This window comes from Delphinus delphis, chromosome 13 (assembly GCF_949987515.2).
Source record: "Delphinus delphis chromosome 13, mDelDel1.2, whole genome shotgun sequence".
In the NCBI taxonomy this organism is placed as follows: Eukaryota; Metazoa; Chordata; class Mammalia; order Artiodactyla; family Delphinidae; genus Delphinus; species Delphinus delphis.
The window spans coordinates 40583727-40611668 of NC_082695.1; the positions used below are offsets into that span (position 1 = coordinate 40583727).

The window sequence follows — 27942 nt, forward strand, 5'->3', positions numbered from 1 at the left end:
GCGGGCAGCGCTGCTGGCCGCGCTCGGTTCACAGTCGCAGCGGCCCGCCCCCGCACTCCGGACTTAGGCAGGCGGTGGGCGCTCGGCCGCTCCCGGGGCCACATGGCTGAGGGGGACGCAGGGAGCGACCAGAGGCAGGTGAGGCCCCGGCGGGGAGCCGACCTTTAGGCTCGGCTCGGCCTCGCCTCACCGTTCCGGGCCTCCTCGGCCGAGGGGCCTCTGTCCGGGGCCGCCCCCGGTCTCGCCCGCACCGCCCGCGCCGGAGGCCGCGCCGTTCGCTCCGCCGCGTCCCATTGCCCCGGCGCTTGATCTCAGCCGATCGCTCTCGGGCCGGCCGCTTACGGGCGTCGGCGCCCTGGGCCTGCCTTGGGCGCTGTCATCGTCAGCCATCAGCACGCGATTGAGCAGCTCCCGGCCGGAGGCAGAAACCCGGGTTCTGCTCCCCGCCCTGTCCCCGCCGGGTCACCTTGGATAGGTCACTTAAGATCCGTTTCTGCTTTCGCAAAACGGGCAATAATAACACAGATCCTGGAATCAGTGAACCTTCCTCCTCTTGGCGTTGAGCTTTCCCCAGCGCGTGGCTCACGTGGGCACTCTTAAAGCTTTTCCGAATGCGCTATGAGGACAAAATGAGACGATACAAAGTTGAATGTATACTTCGCTTCCCATTTTTACCTTTAGGTCCGGTTTTACTCTTGTTTAAGCCGAAACCAAAAGAGTAATTTCTGAAATGTTTCGAGGGTTTGATGACCAAAAACCCCAACAACCGCCCAGCCTCGTGCCCAAATTCAAAACAGAAACAACGAAGGAGATAGCCAGTAGTAATACAGGGCGAATATAATAAGTAACAGTGCCACCAGGGAGTGGGGGCATGGGGTTGCCTGTTAAAAGGAGAAGGTGGAGCAGAGGAGTTATGTTTATCCTTTCACTTGTAAATCTCACTGCAGGATATGGGAGTGCATGTATATTTTGGCTCAGTAGTGGTCAAAAGCACAGTGATGTAGTAGCAAGGCTGGTGCCAGTCATTGCAATCGTGTCTGGTACCCAGAGAGTAGAACATGGTGACCGGCTGCTGAGAACGTTTGGTATCGTTCATTCAGGGATCCTTCATCCAAGCTGGTGATGTTAAATACAAATACCTTATAAAGCAATAAGGAAAACTCAGGTTTTTAGGGTCGGTGCATTCTTTGACTTTTTTTCCCCCCATCAACCTCTTTCAGAATGAGGAAATTGAAGCAATGGCAGCTATATATGGCGAGGAATGGTGTGTCATTGATGACTGTGCCAAAATATTTTGTATTAGAATTAGCGACGATATAGATGACCCCAAATGGACCCTTTGCTTGCAGGTATTTTTGCCCTTCTCTACAGCCATTTTCCAGTTACAGTGTTGACTCTTGTATGATTGACTGCTATTGTATTCCTCTAATGATTATTCTTGTGTGACTTGTTCTGAATAGTCTTTTTGTTGTTGGCTTTTGTTAACGACTGATGATCTAAACGTATGGGTAATTAAATTTCAGATCACTCTCAAGTAATGCTTTCATAGATGGTCTCAATCTTTTCTCTCCCAATTATTTTATTTATTTAAGTGTTCTTAATGTACCATTGGCAGACTTGGGTTTCACTTCCTTTCACTATCCAGTACGTTTAATAGAAGAGAGTCTAAACCTCGGAAGATGACTAACATTTAAGAGGAAGAATAGGTTAGTTATTTAGATGGTTCATAGAGTAGATACTCATTTCTTTGTTAGTTGGGAATCAGTTGTGGTTAGGCTAAATGAAAACATCAGCTATGGCTTTCTATTTTAATGCTTATTCTTTGATGACTGCCTATACTTCCAACATAAAAGATGCCAAATTGAGTTTTTGTCAGTGTTTGTTTTTATAGTAATACTGATTTGAAAAGAAACGTGCATGGTTCTCTATTAAGTGTTTGCTATTTAATGTATTTAATAGTGTCTGGTAGGATTTTTTTTTTTTAATTTCTTCAGAAAAATATCTGGAACGTGTTATAATGCCGCTCTTTCATTTGGGGTTGGGGTATAATGCCCCTATTTCAGTTTATCTTTTCCTTTTGTCTTTGTCCTCCCCACTTATTTTCTAATTTTCATTGCTTTTATACTTTCTCTGCAAATAATGATCTCCTTCTTAAAAGATTGGCATCATCTTAACAACATATTTAAGGCAGAATCATAAATATGAGGTGGGACTTCTCTCCTGAAATTTAATAAAACAATGGTTTTGTTTCTTAGTTTGGCAAGTTAGAAATCTGTCCAATGACTGGCTTTATGAATGTTGTTATTTTTGAGCCGTGATGAAGTATAAGCAGATTTGTTTTTAAACTGCTTTGTAGGTGATGCTACCGAATGAATACCCAGGTACAGCGCCACCTATTTATCAACTGAAGTAAGCTATATTTCTACATTTATATTTTTTTATAAAAAGATTATACTTTTCAAAGATTCTCTGTACTGTACATTGTGTTTATATAGACTACCTTATCAAAATGTATATAGAAATTAAAAACACCTTTTGGACTTGATGTAGAGCATTTAAACTTAAAAATTAAATTATGTAAAAACACTTTGAAGTTTGCCACTTAGTATAAAAGAGAATCAGAGGATCCATAGTGGGTAAAATAGCTACAGAATTGTCTTTAGAGACGGGGGGAAATCTTCCTCTCTAGACAACCTAGCAATCTAGAAACCTTGGCCTATAGAGTTGCTCCTAACCTGGTTCTGCTGGCCTCGCCAGTTCTTTGACATGCCTCTGTGTAAGACAGCCTGCCTTCCAGGAATCACCCATGGTGCTTGTGGTGCTTGTCCTGCCCTTGTTGTGGAGGAGCCATCTCAGCAGTCCAAGCGCAGTCTTAATGAGTCATGACGTGTTGATTGCAAGTAACCTTTGATCCAGCTTGCCCGCTTGACCTACTAAGCTGTGTAAACCTGTGCAGACAGAATTGCATTAAATCTCAATTACTAAAATTTTTACCTTCCAGTCAGATTGTCTTTTGTATGAGTGTTTTAAAACCATAGCGGTAAAATTTGCTATTACTCATGGTTCTGTAATTTTTCATTTTTATTGACAATGAAAGATATTATAGAATGCTTGTAAACATCTGTGCCCTTTTCAGAAAAAGTTGATTATTTCTTTTACAGTCATGTGGCAGCTGACTTATTTGTTAGAGTTGTTTTTGAGACACCAGTTAGAAAAAATTGGGAAGTCCTGATAGTGTGGCAAATACTGCGAATCTGGAAATTTAGATTCTGGAACCTCCTCTGCCACTTAGGTAAACTAGGGCAGATTTATGATATCCTATGAACTCCCCTGTTTTTTAAGCCATATTTTAATTGAATAATAATGGTGTTGGCTTCATCATGGTTTTTGGGGAGGAATAAATGAATTAATGCCAATGAAAGCATTTTGGAACTGTATCGATTTATACAACATAACATAACATTTTGATGAAAATAGAAAAATTTTTAAAGTTAAATAAAACCAGTTTGTGATTAATCAGTATTTTTTCTTTGAGATATAAACACAATCTTTGAATAATCTTCTTTATTTTGTTGTATTTAATCTTAGTGCTCCTTGGCTTCAAGGGCAAGAACGTGCAGATTTATCGAATAGCCTTGAGGAAATATATATGTAAGTGATGGATGATTAAAAAAAATTCTATGAGTGACTCTATTGTGGGCCTTTGTTGGAATCATGATATGTTAGGGCCTTTTCTAAACTTTTTGTTAAGCTGCTTTTCCATTAACAAAAAGAATATACTTGAAAAATCCTTGAAAGATTGGTTGTATAATGTAATTTTATATATACATTTGATACGAATTCTGCTTAGAAACAAAAATACACTATTATTTAGAACTAATAGCTGTAAAGACACTTAGCCAGCTTGTGAAAGTAATTCAGAGATACTGCTCTTATTTTGCTATTTTCATAGGCTATGTTGAATGAAACTGGTAACAGCAGAATCCTAAGCATAATTATTCATTAAACTACTATATATTTTTAATGGTAATGTTCTTGTATTAGGCCATAAGACAGAGAGTCTATTGATAAACTGTATTTTTCACTCTTTCATTCATTCAACAAGTGCTATATGGCAGGCATTGTACTAGATCCTGCATACGCATAATTAGCAAAAACAGAAATGGTCCCTGTTTTCATTTAGAATTTGCAGGTAGGGGAGATATTACTCATAACATTGTAAAAATGAATGTCACACTGCAGCTGTGATAAGTTCTGTAAAAGAAAGATTTGCAGGTAGGGGAGATATTACTCATAACATTGTAAAAATGAATGTCACGCTGCAGCTGTGATAAGTTCTGTAAAAGAAAGATATTAATATACAGTACTAATTGAGTTTGAAAGAAGTCCTGACCTAGTCTAGGAGGTCAGGGATGGCTTGTTTGACTTAAGAGCTGAGTTACGTAAGTGAAGATAACTCCAGTGAAGGGCCACAGCATGTGCGAAGGCTCTCTGTCAATGAGTTTGGCACATGTCAAGATACAACGTAATGGTGGTATTAAGTGGGAAAAGAGAGGGGAGGAGAGAAGGGAACATGGTGGGAAAATGACCTAGTAATAAGGTAGGCAGGGGAAACTATGGAGAGTCCTGTAGGCCATGTTGAGGATTTTTGTCTTTATCCTAAGGCCTTTGGGAAGCAGAGAAGAGTTTTAAGTGGTGTGATGCCATGATAAGATTTTCATTTTGAAAACACCATTCTGTTTCTGGGTGAGAACTGATTGGAAGGGAGCAGGAATAGATGTGGGATATCAGGAGGCTAGTGAAGTAGTCCAGAGAAGATATTTCTGTGATTTGGGTTAATTTTAATGAGATACATTAATTTAGTACAACAAATAGTGTTCTGGAACATCAGTTTTACTGTAATCCAGGAACTGGTAAGGGTCGTCTTATATGTTGTAGGTGGCTACCCCATTTGGCACAGTGAGAGAACCCCCTTTGTATCTGTGGGATCTAGACCAGGTTTCTTTTCCTCACAGAATATTTAATTTAAAAATGCTAAGTCTTCATGGAATTGATTCTATTTGTTCCTTCCTAGAGGAAGTGTGGTCTTCCTTGAGTTCCTAGGTTTACACTTGACTCTGGAAGTAACCAAGAACTGGACATATCAATGGGAGAGGCCCCCATTTAGTGATTCCGTCATCCTCAGCATATAAATATTACATGTTTTCTCAATGAAATGTTTTCTGATACCTGTCCCTGACCTTACTGGCCACTCCAACTTTTGTGCCCCCAACAAACTTCTTTCTGTAATCTTTTATTTATGCCTATTTACCAATTTATCTCCCCCCTAAAGTAGAATAAGATAAATATACTGCAAATTTGCTCACCAGTGATGTCATAATTATACATCTTACAGTCATTTTTCAGTTCTTATCTTACTTGACCTCTGTAACTTTTGGTGGTGTTGAACACTTTCTCTTCCTGAAAAATCTTCCAACACTTGGCTTCCATCCTGTTAATCATATTCATCAATTAGATTTTTCTCCTATCTATGCACAATGTCTTGCACTCTGAAATGGCTTCCCATCTGCCTTTTTTCTGCCCCAAAAGTGCCCCCCTTTATTAAGAGATACCCTCCTATAAGGACACAACTTGCTGTTCTCCCTAAGTAGTTCACTTGAGCTACTAGAGAATTAGGAAGGATCAGAAATAACAAAGGAGTTTGTTCTAAAGATAGGATATGGTTCATACTGTCTTGTTTATTAAAAACACTTGAAAATAACCCCAGTCCAACAGTAGTATTTTCACACATGTGGTCTAAATAGAAATATACATTCAGTTTTTAAAAGTTTTGTGTGACAACTTTTAATCATATTTTCCCATAAAATCCCAGCAGGGGGCAACAAGTGAAAAACACTATTAGTCATTGAAAATTAAACATTTTAAATGTATGGATATAGTTCTTAATGTTTATAGTTTCATTATGTTCCAAATATTGTAACATTATCAAGATTTTCATATTTATTTGGCATCATTTTGAATGCTAAATTTTATTTTTGCCTAGATAAGAAGATGAACTATGTTTTTTCTTATGTAAGGAGGGACAAAGTCTGAAAACTAAGTCTTTCCAGTAAATATTTTGTGAGTATCTCCTATATGCTCGCACTCTGTTAGGAGTTTGGAATTTAAAAATTAATATAGATTAATTGTGTACCAACACAATATAGTGACAGTTACTGAGAGGTTTGGACCAAGTGCTATTGTTTTTAGAGGTCTCTGGGCATGTGGTGAGGTTGTAAAGGAGGGTTCCATTTTGAAGGTGACCTTTGGGTGTGGTGTTTGGCAGGTGATCAGAGGGGGAGAGATTTTCTGATAGAAGGAACTGCATGAGCAAAGTCATGTAGGTGCGAAGCAACCTGGCATCTTCAGAGTTCAGCAGATAGTTCAACATGCTGGGGATAGAAATTGAGGTAGGTGTAAGAAAAAAGAACCTGTAAGCTGGTAAGGAGTTTGGGCATTATCCTATAGGCTGTAGGCATTTTAGGCAGGGGAGTGATGTAATGAGATTTGTGTGGCAGTGTGGAGGGTGGGCTGTGAAGAGTTTGAAGTGAGGGACACCGTAGGAAAAGCAGTCAGTAGCTAGGAGGGAGATAGTGGAAACCTTTATGAAGGCAACAAGAATGCAAGGGAGAAGAACGGTCAGCTAAAGAAGTACTTAGGCACATAAACTAGGATTTGGGATTGTGTAGACGTAGACTCATTTGCTTATCATACCTTATTTTTGTTTAAACATTTTACATACGGATATTTTGAATATATGAAAATAGTTTAATAAAACAAAAGGTAAATAACAGATTTAAAAATACTTTGAACATTATACTAATTGGTGTTAAGAGAAAATGAAAAGGATTAAATTTTTTTTTAATTTGAATTTATGATAGTCCATTTCAACACTATTTAATTTAAATCCAAGGAAATGATTAATTTCCCACAGCTCTTCACATTCTGATGTATCATGAAGTCTTAGGTTTGGAACTTGGAGAGTGAGGCTTGTCAAAGCAGAAAGTGCACCGGACCAAATTAAACAGGAAAGGAAAACTTTCTTCAAGACTATTGCAACAGGGGAGAGAGGCAGAACCCAGTCTGAACTCAACTTCCTGAAACAAAAGGCAGTATGGTTTTTAAGGGCTGGGATGAGCTGTAGAAAAGGACTGGGGGATGCTGGGGGGAGGTTGATCAGTGAGAGTGTCCAGCACATTAAGTTTCTTCCTGAGTTTGCAAGTGTGTTTCTCTGTGATTAGGCTATCTGTGTTTGCAAATTGTGGCTCATCAGGAGTTAGGCCCCTACCAGCCAACAGAGACTGGGAGATAGGGCACTGTCTTCCTTGATGACTACATTTCAAAAGAATGGCTCCCAGGTCCTTGAGAAAGACACTCCTAGGTTCTAACACTGACAGAACTTCTAAAAAGATGTCCATAATTCCAAAGGAGCAAAGGAAGAGAGGTCAGGACCTAGAGTCAGGAAGCTCAGCCTGTCTGAAGTTTAGTCAAGCTGATGTTAAGGCTGTCTTTGTCAGGCTTCTGGAGTCAGTTTTTGAAATAGTGTGACCTCTTTCTCGTCTGTAAAATGAGGATAAAAGAATAATATCATTGTAAGGATTAAGTGACATAATCCATGTAATGTATTTTAGCACTATATAATAGCAGCTTTCAGTTTTGTTGTTCTTGTTAGAAGAATCATCTCATCCAGTTTTGTCATTTTGAAAATGAGATGATGGAAACTCAGATCAAGTGATTTGTCTAAGGTCACACAACTTAGTAGTACATTGTAGTGAATAGCTTTACCCTTAAGTCAACAAATATAAATATTGGAAAATTAAAGATACAAAAGTTAGAGCCACAAGTAAAACAAGAGTCACAAGTAACTTGCCTTCTGTTTGGATCATTCTGAATTGGATAATAGTTACTTAAGTGTATTTAATCGCAGCATATCTCAACTAAAATATCAGTTTTTAATCCAAGTTGATCTTTTATTCAGTTTGAAACAAATTTTGTTCTAGACTTTTTATATTCAGCTACTTTACCATAACTTAATTTCATAAATAAAAGCTTAGCATCTCACCCTATAATGAGTAGTTCTCAGATTTTGTACCAGTTGTTAGGATTCAGCTGACTTCCTCAAGGACCATTGGGTGAGGGGAAGAAGGGCATAGGAGGGAAGACTACAGCTTCTGTCTGTTTCTGTGAGAGATTTCATTACAGCGAAGGCAAAGGTTTGAAAACCACCAAATCCTAGTCTGTAGTTAAAAGATATGAACAATCAACTATACTTGAATCAAAAAGATATGAACAAACTATTGTCATGAGAGAAAACACAAATACAGCAGTAATAACAACAACAATAAAAACACCCAAACCAGCATCAGTGATAAATTTGGGGGTCCAAGGGAACAAATAATTTAATTTTCATTTTCTTTAGGAAACGTTTCACATCCACTAGAAGTTCCTTAAAATGGATTTCAGGATGTCTAGTTAAATACTAGGGAAGAAGGAAGCATTTAATAATTGATTATGGGCAGAATGCTGTTGTATATTGTTCTGCAGGAAGCCATGGGCCAGAGGAGAGGAAATTTGGAGTTAAGGTTTAATTTCTTTATTATTAGGAAAAATTACCTATTAATTGTGAAAATTCTTCCAAGGTATTTTCCATCGTCCCCTGCCCCCAATAGTCCCCTAACAACAATAACAACAAATCTGAATGTGAATATATATATATTCACAGAGGGATCATTTTCCTGTCTCAAAGGGTGGTTATGAATGAGGATTAAGTGAAGTAACAAAGCATTTTCTACGTCTTATATAGTAGGTGTTCAATATACACTGGATATTAGTGCTACTACTTTTGGTGATGATGATGTGATGAATTAAATAGAATGAGATTAGGGGATGGAGAGAATTACATATAAAACCATACATTTGTAAGGATAATAACTGTAAACACTGAGACAGGGGACCCCATTTTCTCATTCACTACCATACCCCCAGGGCTGCACGTAGTACTTGGTGTATAGGCAAGGCCCTTAAAGATCTGTTGAGTGAATTAAGATAGGTCCACTTGAAAAGAGACTACTTTTGTAAAGTAAGGCAAGATGCTGTAAATCTGTTTTATAGGTGAGGAAACTGAGACTCAGAGTTCAAGTGTCTTACTTGCCTAAGGACACAGCTGCTTGATAGGAGAGCAAAACACAGTGGGCGACCTGAGCTTTGGAGTAAGTCTACATTCACTTTCTGGCTCTGGACTTCTTACTGCTTATTGTCTTAGACAAGTTAATTGATCTTTCTAGGTCTGCTTTCTCATCTGTACAATGGGGAAATAAAACCTACTCTATTAGACAATTATGAGCATTAAATGTGTTGATACATATAATGTACTTTGGGCTTAGTATATACTCAGTACATTTTACCTTTCTCTGTCTGTATACCTCTCAATCTTTTATTGAGAAGAGAGGATGGGAGTAGGAATTGTTTAAAAGAAACTCAACGAACATTCTCAGTTTTTTAAAACCTTTCCAACTGACTTTTGCTCTCTCTAAATAAGACAGGTTGCCAAAGTACACGGAGGATTGTTTTAGTACTCAGGAGTTAAGGGTGAGATGGAGGGTTTGAGGATACAAAATTATTTGAAAACAGTGTTGTTTTCTTCTGTATGCTTGCTTTGAAATTTTCCTTTGGGTGCTGATGAGTGATGATAAAAAGATGATGGTTTCAAGAGCAACTGTTAGAGGAAGGAGGTAAGGTGTTATGAAGTAGTATGATGATTTCTTTAAACACACTTATTAAAACTTATCTAAAATTAGTGTCATCTCCTAAGAGTAGACACTTGGGCCTTTATTTTATTGCTGTTGCCATCATTTAACATAATGCTATGGACATGAACTATGACATGTTCTTTTTCTCAGTGAGCCTTTGAGATGGATTTAATTATCTGAGGCAGCCAGACAGCTATTTGGAACCAAAATGAATCAATTTGGGCAATAGAATACTTTGTCCAAAACAAAATAAGAATATAAAGTTTTCCATTGATTGTCTTTTAACTCTTGTAAATTGGCTTTCTGAGGGAGTTTCTCAAATGCTTTGTATTCTTATTTGTTGAAATAAGTACATAAAAAAAAGTGGTTTGAAATTGTTCAAAAAGTTTAGAAAAGCAAGCAATGACTGGGCATCAATACTACAATTATATTCGCTGACAGAAACTAAATCATATTTATATCTATCTTAATTCATCCAGTTCACGTTCAGAAATTTTCTTTCCCCTCTTTGGTTGCAACTCTTCTACCTATTTTAAGTGAGCAATGTTAATTTTAATTTGGGAGCCAGTTGGAATTTTTAATGTTGATGTATTAAATACTCATACACAAATGTTAGTAAATTGCATGTTTTTATAAATTCCTCTTTAAAAGGCATGGCTAGGGAATTCCCTGGTGGTCCAGTGGTTAAGACTCAGCTCTTTCACTGCAAGGGCCTGGGTTCAGTCCCTGGTCGGGGAACTAAGATCCCACAAGCTGCACGGCACAGCAACCCTGCTCCAAAAAAAGGCACAGCTAGATTGCATATAATTTCTTAGATTGTAAATATGTCTATATTTTCTTGAATTTGAGAAGGAAATTTTTTTAACATCTTTATTGGAGTATAATTGCTTTACAATGGTGTGTTAGTTTCTGCTTTATAACAAAGTGAATCAGCTATATATATACATATATCCCCATATCCCCTCCCTCTTGAGTCTCCCTCCCACCCTCCCTATCCCACCCCTGTAGGTGGTCACAAAGCACCGAGCTGATCTCCCTGTGCTATGTGGCTGCTTCCCACTAGCTATCTGTTTTACATTTGGTAGTGTATATATGTCCATGCCACTGAGAAGGAAATTTTTAATAACACCTTTTCCCCCTGAATTTTGTTTAGACAGAATATTGGTGAAAGTATTCTTTACCTGTGGGTGGAGAAAATAAGAGATGTCCTAATACAAAAATCTCAGATGACAGAACCAGGTAGGTTTGCTCTTTTAATTTACAGTAATTAAATTTTCATCTAGATATTTTCATTGAAACTTTTAATGAAGATCTGTATGCTGTTTTATGTTATTATATGATAAAATATGTTTCTCTGGAAAGTTCTTTACTCATGTAAATATGGTTATTTCTTTCTATAAGCTTTAGACTGCTTGGTTTCATATTACTATAAACTCTTATAGAAATAGAATTTTACGGTTAAAGAACTTGGGTCAAAAATCTTTGCTTTCTTGGGGCTTCCCTGGTGGCGCCGTGGTTGAGAGTCCACCTGCTGATGCAGGGGACACGGGTTCGTGCCCCGGTCCGGGAAGATCCCGCATGCTGCGGAGCAGCTGGGCCCGTGAGCCATGGCCGCTGAGCCTGCGCATCCAGAGCCTGTGCTCTGCAACAGAAGAGGCCACAACAGTGAGAGGCCCACGTACCGCAAAAAAAAAAAACAACTTTGCTTTCTTTGACTATTGTTATGGTAATATGAACCATGTAACATTCTTCATGAATTATTGGACTATATAAGTTAGATATTAGCTTCACATGAGTGTAGTGTTTATAGAAAAAGAACTTTGGGAAACACACTGACCAGTATTTAAGATATAAAAATTGACTTTGAAAGTTGATTCTTTAATTGAGATAGAATTCACATACCATGATTATTCACTCTTTAAAATGTATAATTCAGTGGTTTTTAGTTTATTCCAAAGTTATGTAACCATCACCACTATATAATTTCAGGACATTTGAAAGTTGAAAATTGATATTTTGCTCTATTATTATAGTTTTATTGAATCATCATATACAACAACATAGAAATTTCTTATGTTTTCTATTTACTTTGCTAGTCTTTGTTCCAGTTACTACAAAAGCCCTTTAGAGAGGAAAATTACTAAGCCTATTTTATTTCCAAATAGAGTTTTATTATTATCACTGATAGAATTATTTTCAATTTGGGGAGAAGGGGGATTAAAAAAAAAACAAAACCCCATAGTCTATTTACTAATTTTTAGAATGTTATTTACATGGAATCAATTATTAAGGATTCCCTTACCAAAATCAGTATAGATTTAAAGTTGATAGAAATATGTATTTTTTCAGAGCATTTTACTGTTTCTCTATAGAAGCAAATGTTTTTACTGTTTCCATTAAAATCAAAGAGATAAATGGTCTGAAGATATTCTGATCTTGGGACAATATTTTTTTGAAGTATTTTCCTTGACTTTTTATGATTCATGTTCTGATTTTTGCAGCATTTCAGGGCATCTGAGAAGGGTTTTGAAACCTCAAAACAAAAATTGAGTTTTGCCAATCCACCATTCTAGAGTGTGGGATAATTGCAAAAATGTGGGATGATAAGCAAAAATTTAGGACTCCAAAAAGCTTGGAATCACTGAACTATTAGGAAATTTTTTAAATTATTGATCTTAAAATGGTATTTTCCCTTTTCCACCTATATCTATAATTTAGTTTAGCCACACTAAAAATTTTTGAGTTATTGATTTAGGTTGTATAATTTATAATTTGAAAAAAAATTGTTTAGAGTTTTTTAATTAGAAATTTTCTAGACTTCATATTAAAATGGAAGGTTTAATAATTCTGAAAAATGAATAAGGGTATAAGCTAGTGATCAGGATATCTCATGAGAATTTTCTTCTCCAGGGTACCCACTTGACAAGTAATTTATTTTTATTTTACTATTAATCTTCAGTACATATTTATTTTTTACTATTTCATTTTTTCTACTATAGAAATATAAAATTTTTTAAAAATTTATTTATTTTATTTATTTATTTTTGGCCGCATTGGGTCTTCGTTGCCGTGCATGGGCTTTCTCTAATTGCGGCGAGTGGGGGCTACTCTTTGTTGTGGTGCACAGGCTTCTCGTTGTGGTGGCTTCTCTTGTTGCGGAGCATGGACTCTAGGCATGAGGGCTCAGTAGTTGTGGCTTGCGGGCTCTAGAGCGCAGGCTCAGTAGTTGTGGCGTACAGGCTTAGTTGCTCCACAGCATGTGGGATCTTCCCGGACCAGGGCTCAAACCTGTGTCCCCTGCATTGGCAGGTGGATTTTTTTTTTTTTTTTTTTGCGGTACACAGGCCTCTCACTGTTGCAGCCTCTCCCGTTGCGGAGCACAGGCCCCGGACACGCAGGCCCAGCGGCCATGGCTCACGGGCCTAGCCGCTCCGCGGCATGTGGGATCCTCCGGGACCGGGGCACGAACCTGTGTCCCCTGCGTCAGCAGGCGGTCTCTCAACCACTGAGCCACCAGGGAAGCCCTGGCAGGTGGATTTTTAACCACTGCGCCAGCAAGAAAACCCGAGAAATGTTAAATCTTGAAGTAATTGTATACTATTTATACTTTTAAAAAATTCTGAACTAATTTTAGACTTACAGAAAAGTTGCAAAAAGAGTAGAAATAGCTCTGTTATATCTCTCACCCTGCTTTCCCTAGTAACATCTTAGATAAGCATATTATAATTATAAAAAACAGAAAGCAAACATTGGTATAATATTAACTAAACTAAAGAGCTTATTCAGATTTCACTAAGTTTTCCACTAATGTTCTTTCTGCTGTTCTAGAATTCTGTCTAGGATTCTTTAGTTGTTATTTCTCCTTACTCCCTTTTAGTCTGTAAATAGCTCCCCAGTCTTTCCTTCACTTTTTTGACCTTTCATGACCTGACACTATTTTGTGGAATGTCCCTCAATTTGAATTTGTCCATTGTTTTCTCATGATTGGAGTAAGATTAGGCATTTTGGCAAGAATATCACAGAAATGATATTGTATCCTTCACAGTGTATTATATCAAGGAGCTAATGATATCAATATGCTTTATTAATGGTGATATTTACCTTGATCCTTGGTTAAGGTGGTATCTGCCAAATGTTTCCACTGTAAAGTTACGGTATTAATCAAGCATTCTCCAGAGAAAGAGGCCAATAAGGTGTGTGTGTGTGTGTGTGTGTGTGTGTTTGTGTGTGTGTGTGTGTGTGTGTGTGTATTATAAAGAGAGAGGAGGAGGGAAGGAATGGTTGGGTGGGGGGAGAAGGAGGGAGGGAGGCGGGGAGAGAGAGAGATTGATTGATTTTAAGGAATTGGCTCATGAGATTATGGACGCTAGCAAGTCCAAACTTTGCAAGGTAGGCTGACAGCCTGGAGACCTAGGGAAGGAATGATACTGCAACTCAAGTCTGAAGTCTGTATGTTGGCAGAATTCCCTCCTCCTCTGGGGAGGTCAGAGGAGGAGGGAATTTCTTTTAAGATCTTAACTGGAGTCTCACTTGCATTATGGAGGGCAATCTGCTTTACCCAAAGTCAACTGATTTGAATGTGAATCCCATCCAAGAAATACCTTTACAGAAACATCTAGAATAGTGTTTGACCAAATATCTGTGTACCATGGCCTAGCCAGGTTGACATATAAAATTACCAGTTACTGTCTTTCCCTTTGTAGTTGATAAGTATCTTGGGGGAGATACTTTGAGGCTATGCTAATACCCTATTCCTCCTTAAACTTTAACCTACTGATTTTAGTGTCCATTAGTGTATCTTATTTGTAAACAATATGGTGTTGTAACAATATGGTGACTTTCATTTCCTTCTTGCTACGATTAATTGGAATTCTGAGAACAAGATGTCTCTTTTCCACATTTATTTATTTGCTTACTTATATTAGTATGAACTCATATTATTTTATTTCGTGAGTTAAAATTCCATACTGTCATTATTTTGTTGCTCAAATTGTACCAGGTTTGGCCTTAGGAGAGCTCTCAGGTAGGCTCCTATGTTCTTTTTATAAGCTTCCTTTGTTTTTTGAACATTTCTTTACTCTGGAATCACAAGATATTCCAGGATCATCTTGTATTTTCCTTGTCCCAACCCTGGAGTCAACCACTTCTTGTAGGAGCCCTGGTTCCTTCTGTTGAAGACTGGTGTCTAGAGACCAAGACTAATGGTTTTTTAAGTGTAATTTCTTACTGTCTTATGATCACTCATCATGTCTTATATCCACATAGGCCCAGACGTAAAGAAGAAAACTGAAGAGGAAGATATTGAATGTGAAGATGATCTCATTTTAGCATGTCAACCAGAAAATCCAGTTAAAGCATTGGATTTTGATGTCAGTGAAAATCGAACAGGTATAATGTTATTAGTTTATTTTGAGGAAAGCGGGATGGTAGCATTATGAATGGAATTTCTATACCATTTGGAATGGTATAGAAATTTAGTAAACTCACATTTTAGGAAATTCTTATTAGTTTGTAGAGAATTGGGTTATTTTTTTTCTGTCTCCTGGCCATTTTGGTGTTTGCTAGGTCTATCAGAATGGTGAGGAAAAAAATAGAAATTTACTTTTTTCTTTTTTTTTGCTATTTATCTGGAGTTTTGAATTAGTGGTGAGAGAAATTGAAACTAAGAAAAGCTGTGTTAATATTTTCAGTTCACATCCTGCTTTATATTTTTACTTTGAAATCCTTAGCTGTCTACTGATAGCTCAGAGTTAAATTTTAGTCTTTGCTCACAAATATAAATACAATAATTGAAGGTACAACCACTGAATTAAAGCTAGTGAAATGCCTTTAGGATTTTAGTTTTTGCTTAAGCAAATTTGTTCCATGATAAAGTAGTATTCAGCTTATGGATAGGTTGATGTGATAAATCAGCTCTATATTTCTATCAGAAAGTATGTTCCATTTTAGTATTTTAAAATTTTGAATGATATAGTCACTTTCCTCAAGTCTCTTACAAAAACAAGATAGACCAGAGGGAATGTTCATTCTCTTTGAAGGTAGGGAGTTCCCTATGCCATTATACAGTAGCTTTTAAACAGTAAATGAAAATTTAAAGTTCTTGCATAGTGTCTCAGTATTAGTGGAAGGGGACAAAGAAGCTGTGAATGAGTGGGGAAGAGCACCCAGTATACCTGCTCCTGTTTCACTCTAAGTAGTTCCCATTTTATTCATACACATATTTGCAGATTTGGCATAGGATGTCTTTTGGGATAGAAGATCCACTATTAAAAGAAAAAGAGTGAAAATCGTAGTCATAATAAATCGCATCCAGTTCCTATTGACCTTAGTAGTGTACTAGTGCAGTGGTCACAGTCTGTTCAAGAAGAGAACACTACTGGGGGAAGGAAGAACATCCTGCGTAAACCTGGCTTCTCGCCATGTCCTGCCACAAACCAGTGCAGTGATTTTTGGCAAGTTATTTAAAGTGCTCCAGAAATATTTTTACACATGTTACTTGAAGTGTTTCATCACTTATAAAGCAAACTGACTTGGTAAGATTCAACAGATCAGTGAATAGAAATAGAAAAAAATTAAATTCTTTTTTTCTGAATAACTTTTCATCCTAAATGAGGCAGGTGCAGCAGCTAGGATGGTCGGTAAGTTTCTCATCTAAGTTAAGGGTAAAATTAATGGTTTCCAGAATAACTGGAAATCACAGTACTCGATGGAATACCAATTTGGTGTACTATTGATACATTTACTTCAATCCTATGAAGTAGGAACAGTTTTATTAGCAGAAGACATTATATTACAGCTATACAAAATAAAGTCATAGATTTCCCAACCCAGAGGTCCATCAGCAGTAAAATGAATAAATACTCCATATTAGCAGCTGTCAATCTTTTTGGTCTCAGGACCTCTTTGTACTCTTAAAAATTAGATGTTATATCAACTTATACAACTGAAACAACTCCAGGATTTGAGTCCCAACCTACCATTACCACTGGGTGACCTTAGCAGGTGAAAATCATTTATAAGTCAAGTAGTTTTATCTTAATGTACAATATATTAGGAAACTTTTTACTTAAAATTATAATTTAATTTTAATAGACAACAAGTATTTGTTATTTGAGTTGATTTGCCATATAATTTACATCTCTCTCCCAACTCCCCCCACTATACCATTGCCAATTTTTCAGTATTTGAATGTAAGAATTTTAAAAATAAAAGTAATATAATTCTTTAAATTTATAGAAATAGAAGAATTACCTCCGATTGATCATGGCATTCCTATCACAGACCGAAGAAGTACTTTTCAGGCACACTTGGCTCCAGTAGTTTGTCCCAAACAGGTAAACTTACTGTGTCCAGTTCACTTTGATGTTGTTTTACCAAAGTAATTCAAGCAAATGGTTTTGCAATAATATCTTTGTTTATACTATTACATTTAATTTTCATGCAAGATAAAAATTATTTGCTAATTTTCTACCTCCAAATTATTGGGAATCATGGAATATTTGTTTCTGTTTATCACTGCTTTCAAAATTGTAGCCAGACTCTGATTAGGGCTTAACTCTCCAATGGATTTTCAAAGAAGAAAAACCCATTGTGGTGGTGTAGGAAATTATGATGCTTAATATCAATAGCTTGTTGAAAAATTATTTGTCTTATCATGTGGGAGTTCTGTAAAACCTAGCCTGTTCTATTGTTGCCCAAGTAAGGGGACAGTGGACAGAGTGGTTGAGCCCAGTCTTCCCAACCTGAATTCCTTTTCCTTTCTGCTTCCTGATTTTAGGTGGCCTGATATCCACCAAAGGATATTATATGGGAAAGTCTTCAGTCAAAAATAGTATTCCTAGGTCTTTGTCTTTCTCAGTCTCTTTTCAGCAGAATCATTTTCTTCTTCCTTGCTGCTATAATCTAGCCTAAACTTTATTAATGTAAGAGACAATTTCAGTACACCTATAAAGTTAAATTAACCAGAAAAGTCTAACTAGCTTAGCATAGGTTTTAAGCATTGGTCTCTTCCCTTTGGTCTCTCCAAATTCTTCTAAAGCCCTGAACTATAGAAATACAGTTTTTTGCACCAGGCTGCCTTTTCACTCTCTTTTAGTCTCTGGAAGAGGAAGTTTTTCCTTCATTGATTTGTGGTCAAAATAACAGATTTTGGTGCAAGCTTCTGGGCTTTTCTCTGAGGAACCCTATTTTGCCCTTGGCCATTGCTCATAATCTTGTTGCCAGGGTCCTCCTTAGACATTCCATTCTGAATCTCTCCATACTGGATCCTTTTTCCATTTCTGATTATAGTCACTTAGACTTACAGGATCATAATTTGTGAGAGCTGAAATAAATCTGAGACGTCAGTGTCTACTTTATTAATCAGGAATCTGGGAGTCTGAGAAGCACAAGATTGCACAATTTCCGATCCAAATTGGTCTCTGTATCTCCAGCTTGGTCTTCCTTACCTCCAGTATTTCTTCTGTGCCCCTTGCCAACTACCTTTCTAAAAGATCTGACCACGTGTCACTCCTCCCCCACATACCCAGTAATCTTTGCTGATTTCCATTGGCTACAAGGAAAAAATCCAAACACATTATACAAGGCCCTTTGTGATAAGACCCTACTTTAATCATTCTGATACATCTTCTATCATCTCATTCATACTCTGAGGTAGAGCTACATAAAACTATTGGTCACTTCCTGAATCTTTCTCTTTTATGTCCCTGCTAAGGTTGACAGATAAAATACAAAATAGCTAGCTAAAATTGGAATTTCAGATAAACATTATTGCATAGGCCATACTTTAAAAATTTGTGGTTTATCTGAAGTTCCAATTTAACTAAGCATCATTTATTTCTGCTTACTAAATCTGGTATGTTTGTACATGCTATTTCCTCTAAGTGGAATGGCTTCTTCTTGCCCCACCCCACTCTTCCATTTTGATGCAGAACTGTCACTTATCTTTCAAGACCTGGCTCTTGTTACCTCCTCTATGAACCTTATTTGACTCCCAGAGAGAGTTTTGGTTTTATAACATTTAGAACATACCATTATTCTGTACCTGTCACTTTGGTGAGTTTTCAGAGCTCATTTCTAGAAATTCTTATATTTTCGTTTAAATTTCTCTATACAGTATGGGGAAAATTTCTTATGTACAAGTACCTTGGACATGGTTACTGCTCAGATATTTGTTGATAACTGGTGGTCAAAAATACCAGGTCTATCATTTTTGTACCAATTAGAGAACCAGTTTTTGCCCCTAAAATGAGGAGAAAACTTTGGAAATGGCTTTTTCAGAATGTAGTTGAGTCTTTAAATAACTCTTGTTAATTTCACTACAATAGTATATCAATATGCTTTAAGGGGTTTTTTTAGCATTTATTTACAGAGCAAATAAAAAGTATACATTAGTGTATTTACATTACTGCTGTTTTTAAGGTGAAAATGGTTCTTGCCAAATTGTATGAGAATAAGAAAATTGCTAGTGCCACCCACAACATCTATGCATACCGGTAAGTGATCATCATAATTTTAGGAATGTGCTTTGTAAAAAATGGGGGAAGGGACTTCCCTGGTGGCGCAGTGGTTAAGACTCTGCGCTCCCAATGCAGGGGGCCTGGGTTCAATCCCTGCTCAGGGAACTAGATCCCACATGCATGCCTCAACTGGGAGTTCACATGCCACAACTAACGAGCCAGCGAGCCGCAACTAAGGAGCCTGCCTACCACAAGTAAAACCCAGTGCAACCAAATAAATAAATATTAAAAAAAAAAAATGGGGAAAACTGATGCATGATTTAAAAAAGCAACAACTATTATGTGTTTTTTTCCCACTGTAAAAGTAATAATCATGTGTGGAATATTTGGAAATGGCAGAAAAAAAATCAGAGGAAAAGTTAACCATTTTCTGCCATTAAGTGTAACTGATATTATGAAATATTTTCTTTTTTATTCTTTTCAATGCTTTATTCTAGTATCAAAATTTTTCCTTAGTGTAACAAAAGCATTTTTCCATGTTGTTATAATTGCTTTATAAACATTATTTTAATGGCTGTATAATATTTGTTTGAGGCTCCATACCACAATTTATTTAACCATTTCCTTTTTGTTTTAGTTTTTCATTTTTTCTAAGTATTATAAAGAATAGTCCCGTGAACATCTTTGTGTACTTTTTGCATTATTTCATCAGGATAGCTTCTGGTTGTTTCATATTGTTTTTTGAAATGAAACAGAAGTATAATCAAAAAGGAAAAAGGAATAGATTCCTAGAAGTAGAATTATCAAAAAGTATGAACATTTTTGAAACTCTTGATACATACTGCCAAATTTTTTCTAACGTTTTTCTTTTAAACCAATTTATGCAGTGAATTAAGACTGCTTCTTTCACTACATGTCTTTTAGTTTTGAGTACGAAGGTTTTATAGAAATCTGCTGATTTGTTAGTAAAGAGATGAAGGGTATATTTTTTAAATATGCAGATTAGTACAGACTTACAGAACATAGTTTAGGACTAAAATAAATCAGAATATAGACATAGGAATTTGGTGCAAATTTAAAATGTGATTCAGACTATTTGTAAAATCTAGGCTATCTAAAACTCAAAAATCTCAAAAATATTTATCACTTTGGATAGGTGAGTTTTTAATATTACTAAGTCACATCCCTTTAAGTGCCCAATCTTACCAAAAAAACTATTTATTATTAGAGTATCACTACACAGAATTTTGGTTTTTCCTTAGTGAGTTAGGGTCATCAGTATAAAAATGAGGGATTAGACTGTGCTTGGTCTCAGTGATTAGAATGTGCTGTAAAAGTATTGATAGGTACTATTCATTCGTCCCACGTGTTTGTTGAGGGCCTACTCTGTGTCATGTGCTTTACATAAGTTAAATCTAATTATTTCAGCAACTGTGCCACTGTCAAAAGGTTAACTTTTTCAAGATCACATAGTCGTTAAGTGGTAGAGCTGAATTTGAGAATCTAATTTCATTTATCTCTATCTTATTCCTACATGGCCACGTTGGCTGCACCTTCAACAGTTGCTGGACATGATATTGATCTTAAGTTATCAAAAAGTTAAATAATGTGCCGGATACTCTATTTCAGGCCCCAGATTTTTGTTTTTTTAAGTACTTGAGTATTTTTGCTTATTAATGGGTGATCAGCTGTCACTTCTTACAGATGTCAGCATGACTGCATGTAGCAGCCCCTCCAACTCACCCCCTTATATAATTGATGCTTGGGAATGAAGGAGCTTAGCTTGTCAGAATTGTATGTCAGATAACAATAAAAAGGCATAAAGTGGAGGCTTGAAGGACTCCACTGGGAGTTAAAGAAATAACCTTTATTTGGTACATGGACTTTGTGTTGTGTATTTTGAATGCTTAGGGTCCTTTTAAGGTTACTTCCTGGTTCTGGGGCTGTGTTCCTGCTTTGGAGTTATGGGGCACTCTTCAGGCTACTCGTACACACAGCTATCGGATGCTGCATCATTATCTTCCTGGCATGTGAGGAAAGGGTTAGTGAAAATGTCCATGGTATTTCCTTTTTTTTTTAAACCTAACAGTACTGATTTATATAGTCAGATTTCTTCATTTGTTCTATAAAGTCAACCCCGGAATCCTTTTTGCCTTAAATTTGCCATATAAAATTTTGTTTAATAGTACTAACTTTCTTTTCTTCAAATGAGGCCAACTCTAAATAATAGTAGAGCTTGGTCATAGTAGGTGGGCAGTAAATATATACTGAGTGAATGAATGAGTAGATGGGAAGATGAATGAATGAATAGGATTGCTATAATAAAATTAATATAATTGACTTAGGTGTATAGATAAGGTAATATTTGGCTTTTTATCACCATAACTGGAAAGATATCTTTGCTATATTTGCCTAGTCCTAGATAGTACCATTTGTAAGGGCCTAAAAAATGCACTAGATGGCATACCTTAACTGGCACTGTTTTCTTTTTATAACTCACACTTATTTGCCAAGCTTATTCATCTGCAATGTAGCCCGTGCTAACTTTCTAGATAATTTAAATGGGTAAAAGTACCATGATTTATCTCTGATATTGATAACTATCCAGGGGGAAATTACAGAGAAAAATAAATCTTATAATTCTTAGAATGGGGAAGATAGATAAATGCTTGGCAGCTAGAATAAGATGTTAGGAAAGTATAAAATATTAACTTAATGTTGGTTTTATCACCTCCATCTTCTTTATATACTTTTTTTCTCTTTCACTGGAGTTTAGGCTCTTTGATGACAGGAGTACACCACTTATTTCTTTTATACCATTTCATAGCGCCTATTATGTGCCTATAATGCTTATATACAGTTTATTCTCAGTAAACGTTTTTTAGTGACTATTCTCTATAATCTCAGCTTCAAGATTAAATGAAGTGGAGGAAGTGTCAGATGTGTAAATTCACCTTCCCATAATTGTAGCATTTCTGATTTAAAGGAGGTACCCTTGATTCCTAGCTTTCCAAAATATAAAAAGTGAAGCATACTGGATAGGAAATCGTCAGTGAAAATATAGCTAATTTATAGTTCAAGAAAGATTTTTTTAAAACGAGTAATGCTGATTTTGGAAATAAATTGATGGCAACAAATATGAAGGAGTAACTTTTATTATTGAATACAATATTTCAAGGTTTTAAAGTGTAACACTGTCACGTGTATTTCTAGAATATATTGTGAGGATAAACAGACCTTCTTACAGGACTGTGAGGATGACGGGGAAACAGCAGCTGGGGGGCGTCTTCTCCACCTCATGGAGGTAAGTGTGAGTTAAACCCTGTTAATCCTGTTCTGTGAACCATAAAATTTCTCAACAAAATTCATTCCTAAATTCCATTTAGGAATAAGTAAATCAGTTAGCCTATATAACATGAGATAATTTGGTTTTATTAGTAGTTAGTTTTTGAACATCGATAGAGAGATAATTTTAACCACTGGATGTGGGGCAGAAAGCAAGAGGTTAATAACGAGTGCTGTGCTTTCAAGCTCTTTCAGTCGTAGACAACAGAAGATTATATTCAGGTCTGGAAAAACTTATCCTTTTTGTTTCATGACAATTTCCTCTCCTCTATTTTCTCTGTTCTGTCTTTGCAGAACTCCTGTTAGTTGGATATTGGACTTCTGGGTAGATCCAGAATGTTTCTTTTTTTATTAAGTTGTCCATCTCATTGCCTTATTATGTTCTAAGACATTTTCTTGACCATCTTCCAAAATTTCTATCAAATTAAAATTTTTTTTAGCAACCATGTATTTAATTTTCAAGAGTTCTTTCTTGTTCTCTGTTTTTCCCTTTTCGTAGTGTGCTGTTCTGCTTTTATGGATACAATATCTTCTAAAATTTTTCTGAGTATACTAATTAGAGTTTCTTTTTTTAGATGTTTTCTTCCTTAAATTTTTCCTAGTCCATTTTAGTTTGTTTATCTTGTCCTTTCTCTTTCATGCTGCTGGATTTTCTTCATCTGTCTGGTGATCATTGATTGTTCATTAATTTTAAGAATGGATTGTTTTTTCCCTAAGGTAGTTGCTATAGTTTCTTCTGCTATTGTATGTGGAGGTTTGTTTTCTAACCAGGCGCTTTCCTTGATAGGAACTCTGTGGGGGTCAGGCCTGTAGACTGGTGGGCTTCACGTTAAGGGCAGCATTTGACAAATGTCAAACTGAGGAAGACCTTACTGGTAGGCACTAGTGATTACTCATGCAGCCCCAGTTCTCTCTAGCTGTTTTGTTCAGAAGCAGGTTTTGTGTTGCTGTTTGACCTAGGGGTAAAAAACTGCCTAAGCTAAGCTATTCTGGTTGAAGTCACCAAGAACTGGAACCCCACTGCATGATCTCCCCTTCACTCTGCCTGGTGGTCCCCAAGTTTGCAATTCAAGGACACTGTGGAGCACAGTGTTTGTTTTCCAAATTCCCTTCTCATTCTAACATTCTGTCCCCTGAATTGTTACAAATCGCACTCTGCTTGCTCATGGTTCTGCCATTAAAGTCGGGGAAATTTTATGTGCAATTTTATGTATGGGTTTTTTCATTTTTCTTTAAAACTCACATCTGTACCTGTCTATATTTGTATGTAATTATGCTTCTGAAAATAACAGATTTTGAATGTGAGAAATGTCATGGTGGTGGTATCACGCTGGTATGGAGGGATTTTGCTAGGACCAGATCGCTTCAAACATATCAACAACTGTGCCAGAAACATTCTAGTGGAGAAGAACTACACAAGTTCACCAGTAAGTGGTTACTGATACTATATCTAGAGAGTTTCTCACCACTGCCTGTGAAATTTAAAAAGAAAAAGGAAAACGAAAATTAAGAGTGAAGCAGAACGAGTGAGGTGCATTAGAAAAACCTTTGGACTAGGAAACTGGAAGCTTAGGTTTTAGTCAGAACAGTGTGATTGACCAGTTGTGTGACCTTGGGAGGATCACTTCATCTCTTCAAACCTTAATTTTGTAGATTCATGGAGTTTTATAAAAACCTTAAAGACCAGTTAGTTTCCACTCCCTAAAATTGAGACCCATAGAAGTTATAGCTAATGCTACAGTGAACTGGATAGTCTATAAAATTCTAACATTCTCTGTTAGTGTCATAGTGTATCCCCTTTCCCCTGGCATGCCTTTAGATGCCTTCTTCCTTTATACTTCGAGGTTTTTTGTCTCGTATTTCAGATATGTTCATATCTCTTTTATTTAAACTTTGGAAAATTAACAATGGATTAAATAGTATTGAGAGGAACTCCCTGGCTGTCCAGTGGTTAGGACTTTGCACTTCCACCGCAGGAGGCATGGGTTCAATCCCTGGTGAGGGAAGTAATATCCCACAGGCCGCACGGTGTGGCCAAAAAAAAAAAAAAAAATACACGCACACAAAAAAATAATTAAAAAAATAAACGTATAAATAATGTTGAAATTACTCAAACATAAATCTGTTAGATAACAGAGATAAATGAGCATTTTCTTTGATTATCCTTGATTGTTTCAGAAATATTAAAATAGACTATAAATGAAAGAGCCCTGTAAAACAGAAAGATGGTACATATGGAAGTAATTGTACTTTCACTATTATACATATTCTATATGACTAGATTTAAAAGTCCTAAGCTAGTACCTTCATATAAATGTAGGAAGATACTACATTGATTTATGTCTTTTTCAGGAGGAATCATCTAAGACTTTGGGAAAGCACAAAAAAGTAAGAAAAGACAAGAAGAGGAGTGAACATTAATACCTGAAACTGTATGAAAGGTTAATTTGCCTATAATCATATACAGATCCCACAGTCATCAAGGAATATGTTGTGCAGAGAGAGAATCCTGGACTGTTCAAGTCAGCCATCTCATTGGGGACACCAATATTATCTTTTCTTCTTTGGCTGTATCATCTGCCAAAAATAGAGAACTTGTGATATTTTCATGAGTGTTTCAGGCTGATTCAGAAGGATTAATTTGAACTTAATCACCACTTCATATAATTTTAGGAAGGTAACAGTTGCCCAGGGCAGTACCTGAATTAACTGTGCATTTCATTACATGTCAAGTGCCTTTGTTAGGTGGGGAAGAAGTGTCTCTAGAGGAATATAAATACCTGATTTCTTGTCATTGGGATTCTCATTTTGTTAAATGAATATCACCTTTTACTGCTTTTTACTGCTCCGTATGGCTTATTGAAATAGGGGCTCATTGAAGATTGATCTTAGAGAGTTTCTTCTTGTGATTTTAGTTCATAAGTATGTCACCTTTCATTTTATAGTGCTCATGGAGTGATGGATTAAGTGAAAATCCAGGAGTATCCATCTGCAGTTATGTGCTGAAGTGATAATTCATCTAACAGATTCATTAGCATAAGCGTTATGCCTCAGTTTCTGTTGCAAATTGGTGATTGTGAAATTTCAAAAAGTGATTTTCTAGTCTCTACTTTTTTTGTTTAATTCTTGTACTGTTAAGCAATAAATATGGTGTGCCTGTAGTCTCCTCCCACCGCCGAAATGTGTTGGTGTAATATTCTGGTTTCTTTTAACAACCTGGAAGTACTTTCTTGTGATCTTCATTGAGAAATTAGAACTATGCCAGAAGCTGTGCTATGGTTAACGGAACATTTATGGAATGGGGTAGAGGTGGCAGAACACCACTGGTGTAAGGTGAGAGTGTGTTGTGTAGTTCTGTAAATGTGATGCACATTTCCCATCCACACTCCTCCAGCTATCTTTCTCAACTCCATGACTTTGTGGAGAGAAGGAGCAAATCTTTGATTGGAAAAACAGAGACAATCCCTCTTTTTTTCCATCTTCCTTTCATCAGTGCTTTATAAAATTCCTTCTTTCATCTGCAAGTTGTGCAGTTTACCTCTAGGCATCTAGACAATAAATTTATCCATGAGATATAAGTCATTAACTGTTCCCTTTTAGATAATGATTGCAAACAATTATTAAAAATTATTAATTGGTCACAGATTTACTTGAGATTCCCTTCCAAAGAGAGGGAACAGAAATAAGGAAGCAATTTGGGATGGTGCTGGAACATGGAAGACATCAGAGAAGAGTGGACACAGATTTTTTTCTATTCTCTGATGTTTGACCTTTAAGAGATCTAACATCCTAACTTGGTATTTTTAATAAGAATCTAGTAAACAGCTTTACACTGGGATGGATTTTGAGAAGTAAAATCTGTATTGGTTGTAAGTGTGTTTAATTGTTGTAACCTATATTTATTTAAAACACTTAACTCAGAGTCCATGAAAAAATTAAGTATGTTTTATGTATTAACTGTTAAAATAATTAAAGACCTTAAAGACCATTAATTAACATTAAAATAACTTCACAATTTTGGCATGTCAAAACCTGTGAAAGAAGATATAAAACAGTAAGAATTGCTGCTACAGAAAAATGAATGTGAGTTAATTTTTCTGCAACACTAAATTTGAATTCCCTTTTAGCTGTTTTATCCAACATTTATTTAGGTCTTTATAGAAAACGCTTTTATCTCTGATCCCATTTTCCCTTATTAAAAAAATATTTTTGCTTCTTTCTTTTATTAACCACATTTTCCAGACTAAAAAACCCTAATATCCTTTGCCCGAAGTCAGATAGTAAAAAGGAGAGACCCAAAAGTCTCCAATTCTGGAACGTGAGTTATTTTACACTCTTCATTATGGACCCCTAACTAGTTATAGGATCTTTTAGTCTATTTAAAATTTGTCTATTTAAAATTTTGTCTATTTAAAATTTTTGTCTATTTAAAATTTTGTCTATTTAAAATTTTGTCTATTTAAAATCTTACAAAGTAGCAAGTAATGGGAATAGCAGTATGATTTGGAGGTATATATCATGAAATATATGGGAATAGCAGTATTATTTGGAGGTATATATCATGAAACATTTGATAGATACCTATTTGAAGAGACATTATATCAAACTAATCACAACCAAGAAAGAATAGCATGAAGCAGATACTGTTTGAAGGCAGGTAAAATTTATTGCAGAAATTGTATAGTCACCTGTAATTCCACTGTCTAGAGATAACTATCATTAACATTTGGTATGTACGTCCTTCTATTTTTTTGCCTATGCATGATTTTGTATATATGGCTATTTTTCTTTCCATAAAAATGGTACTAAACTGTATATACTGTTTTCTATTCGGCATATTTCATATAGAAGTATATTGTTAACATTTTCCCATGTCAATAAATATTCTTCTATGGCTTAATTTCTTATGGCTATACTGTATTCTATATTCTAGGTATATCAAAATATTACTAACTATGTAGTATAAACTATACTTGTTTCCAATATTTAGGTTTTTTCTAATTTTTCACTATTATAAGCAACTATGAAAAACGAAATCATTGTCTGCAGATTTTTGTATATATCTCTGATTACTTTCTTAGGAAAAATTCCAGAAATGGAATTCCTTGTTCAAATGCTTGTACATTCTAAGAGCTCGACTGGTTCAGCCAGGTTGCCCTGTAGAAAAGTTTCATCAGTTACACCCCGATTAGCGTTGTATTAGAATATGCTTAGAATATCGGTCAAAGATGTGGAAAAATAGGCAGTCTGGTAGGTAAAACTACTGATGTCTTTTTTTCTCCTTTTTCTTTTTTTTTGCCACGCCACATGGCATGCGGGATCTTAGTTCCCTGACCAGAGATCAAACCCGT

At 36.2% G+C, this 27942-nt stretch overlaps 1 protein-coding gene across 4 annotated transcripts; it reads left to right on the forward strand.

The window, feature by feature from the left end:
• Window positions 1-27483, forward strand: IMPACT (impact RWD domain protein). Of its 4 annotated transcripts, XM_060028817.1 has the most exons (12): window positions 1-138; window positions 1221-1349; window positions 2357-2409; window positions 3589-3651; window positions 10942-11027; window positions 15054-15176; window positions 17025-17122; window positions 19209-19282; window positions 21158-21287; window positions 22494-22550; window positions 23884-24018; window positions 24944-27483. In XM_060028817.1, exons 1-12 carry the CDS (start codon window positions 103-105, stop codon window positions 25010-25012), a joined length of 1053 nt encoding a protein of 350 aa, XP_059884800.1. In that variant the 5' UTR covers window positions 1-102; the 3' UTR covers window positions 25013-27483. The 4 variants fall into 4 exon arrangements, 3 of the variants coding, with proteins under 3 accessions (XP_059884800.1, XP_059884801.1, XP_059884802.1); XR_009521734.1 differs by lacking the exon at window positions 24944-27483 and having other exon boundaries at window positions 22460-22550; window positions 23884-23940; XM_060028818.1 differs by lacking the exon at window positions 21158-21287 and having other exon boundaries at window positions 22460-22550.
• The last annotated feature ends 459 nt before the right edge of the window (window positions 27484-27942 follow it).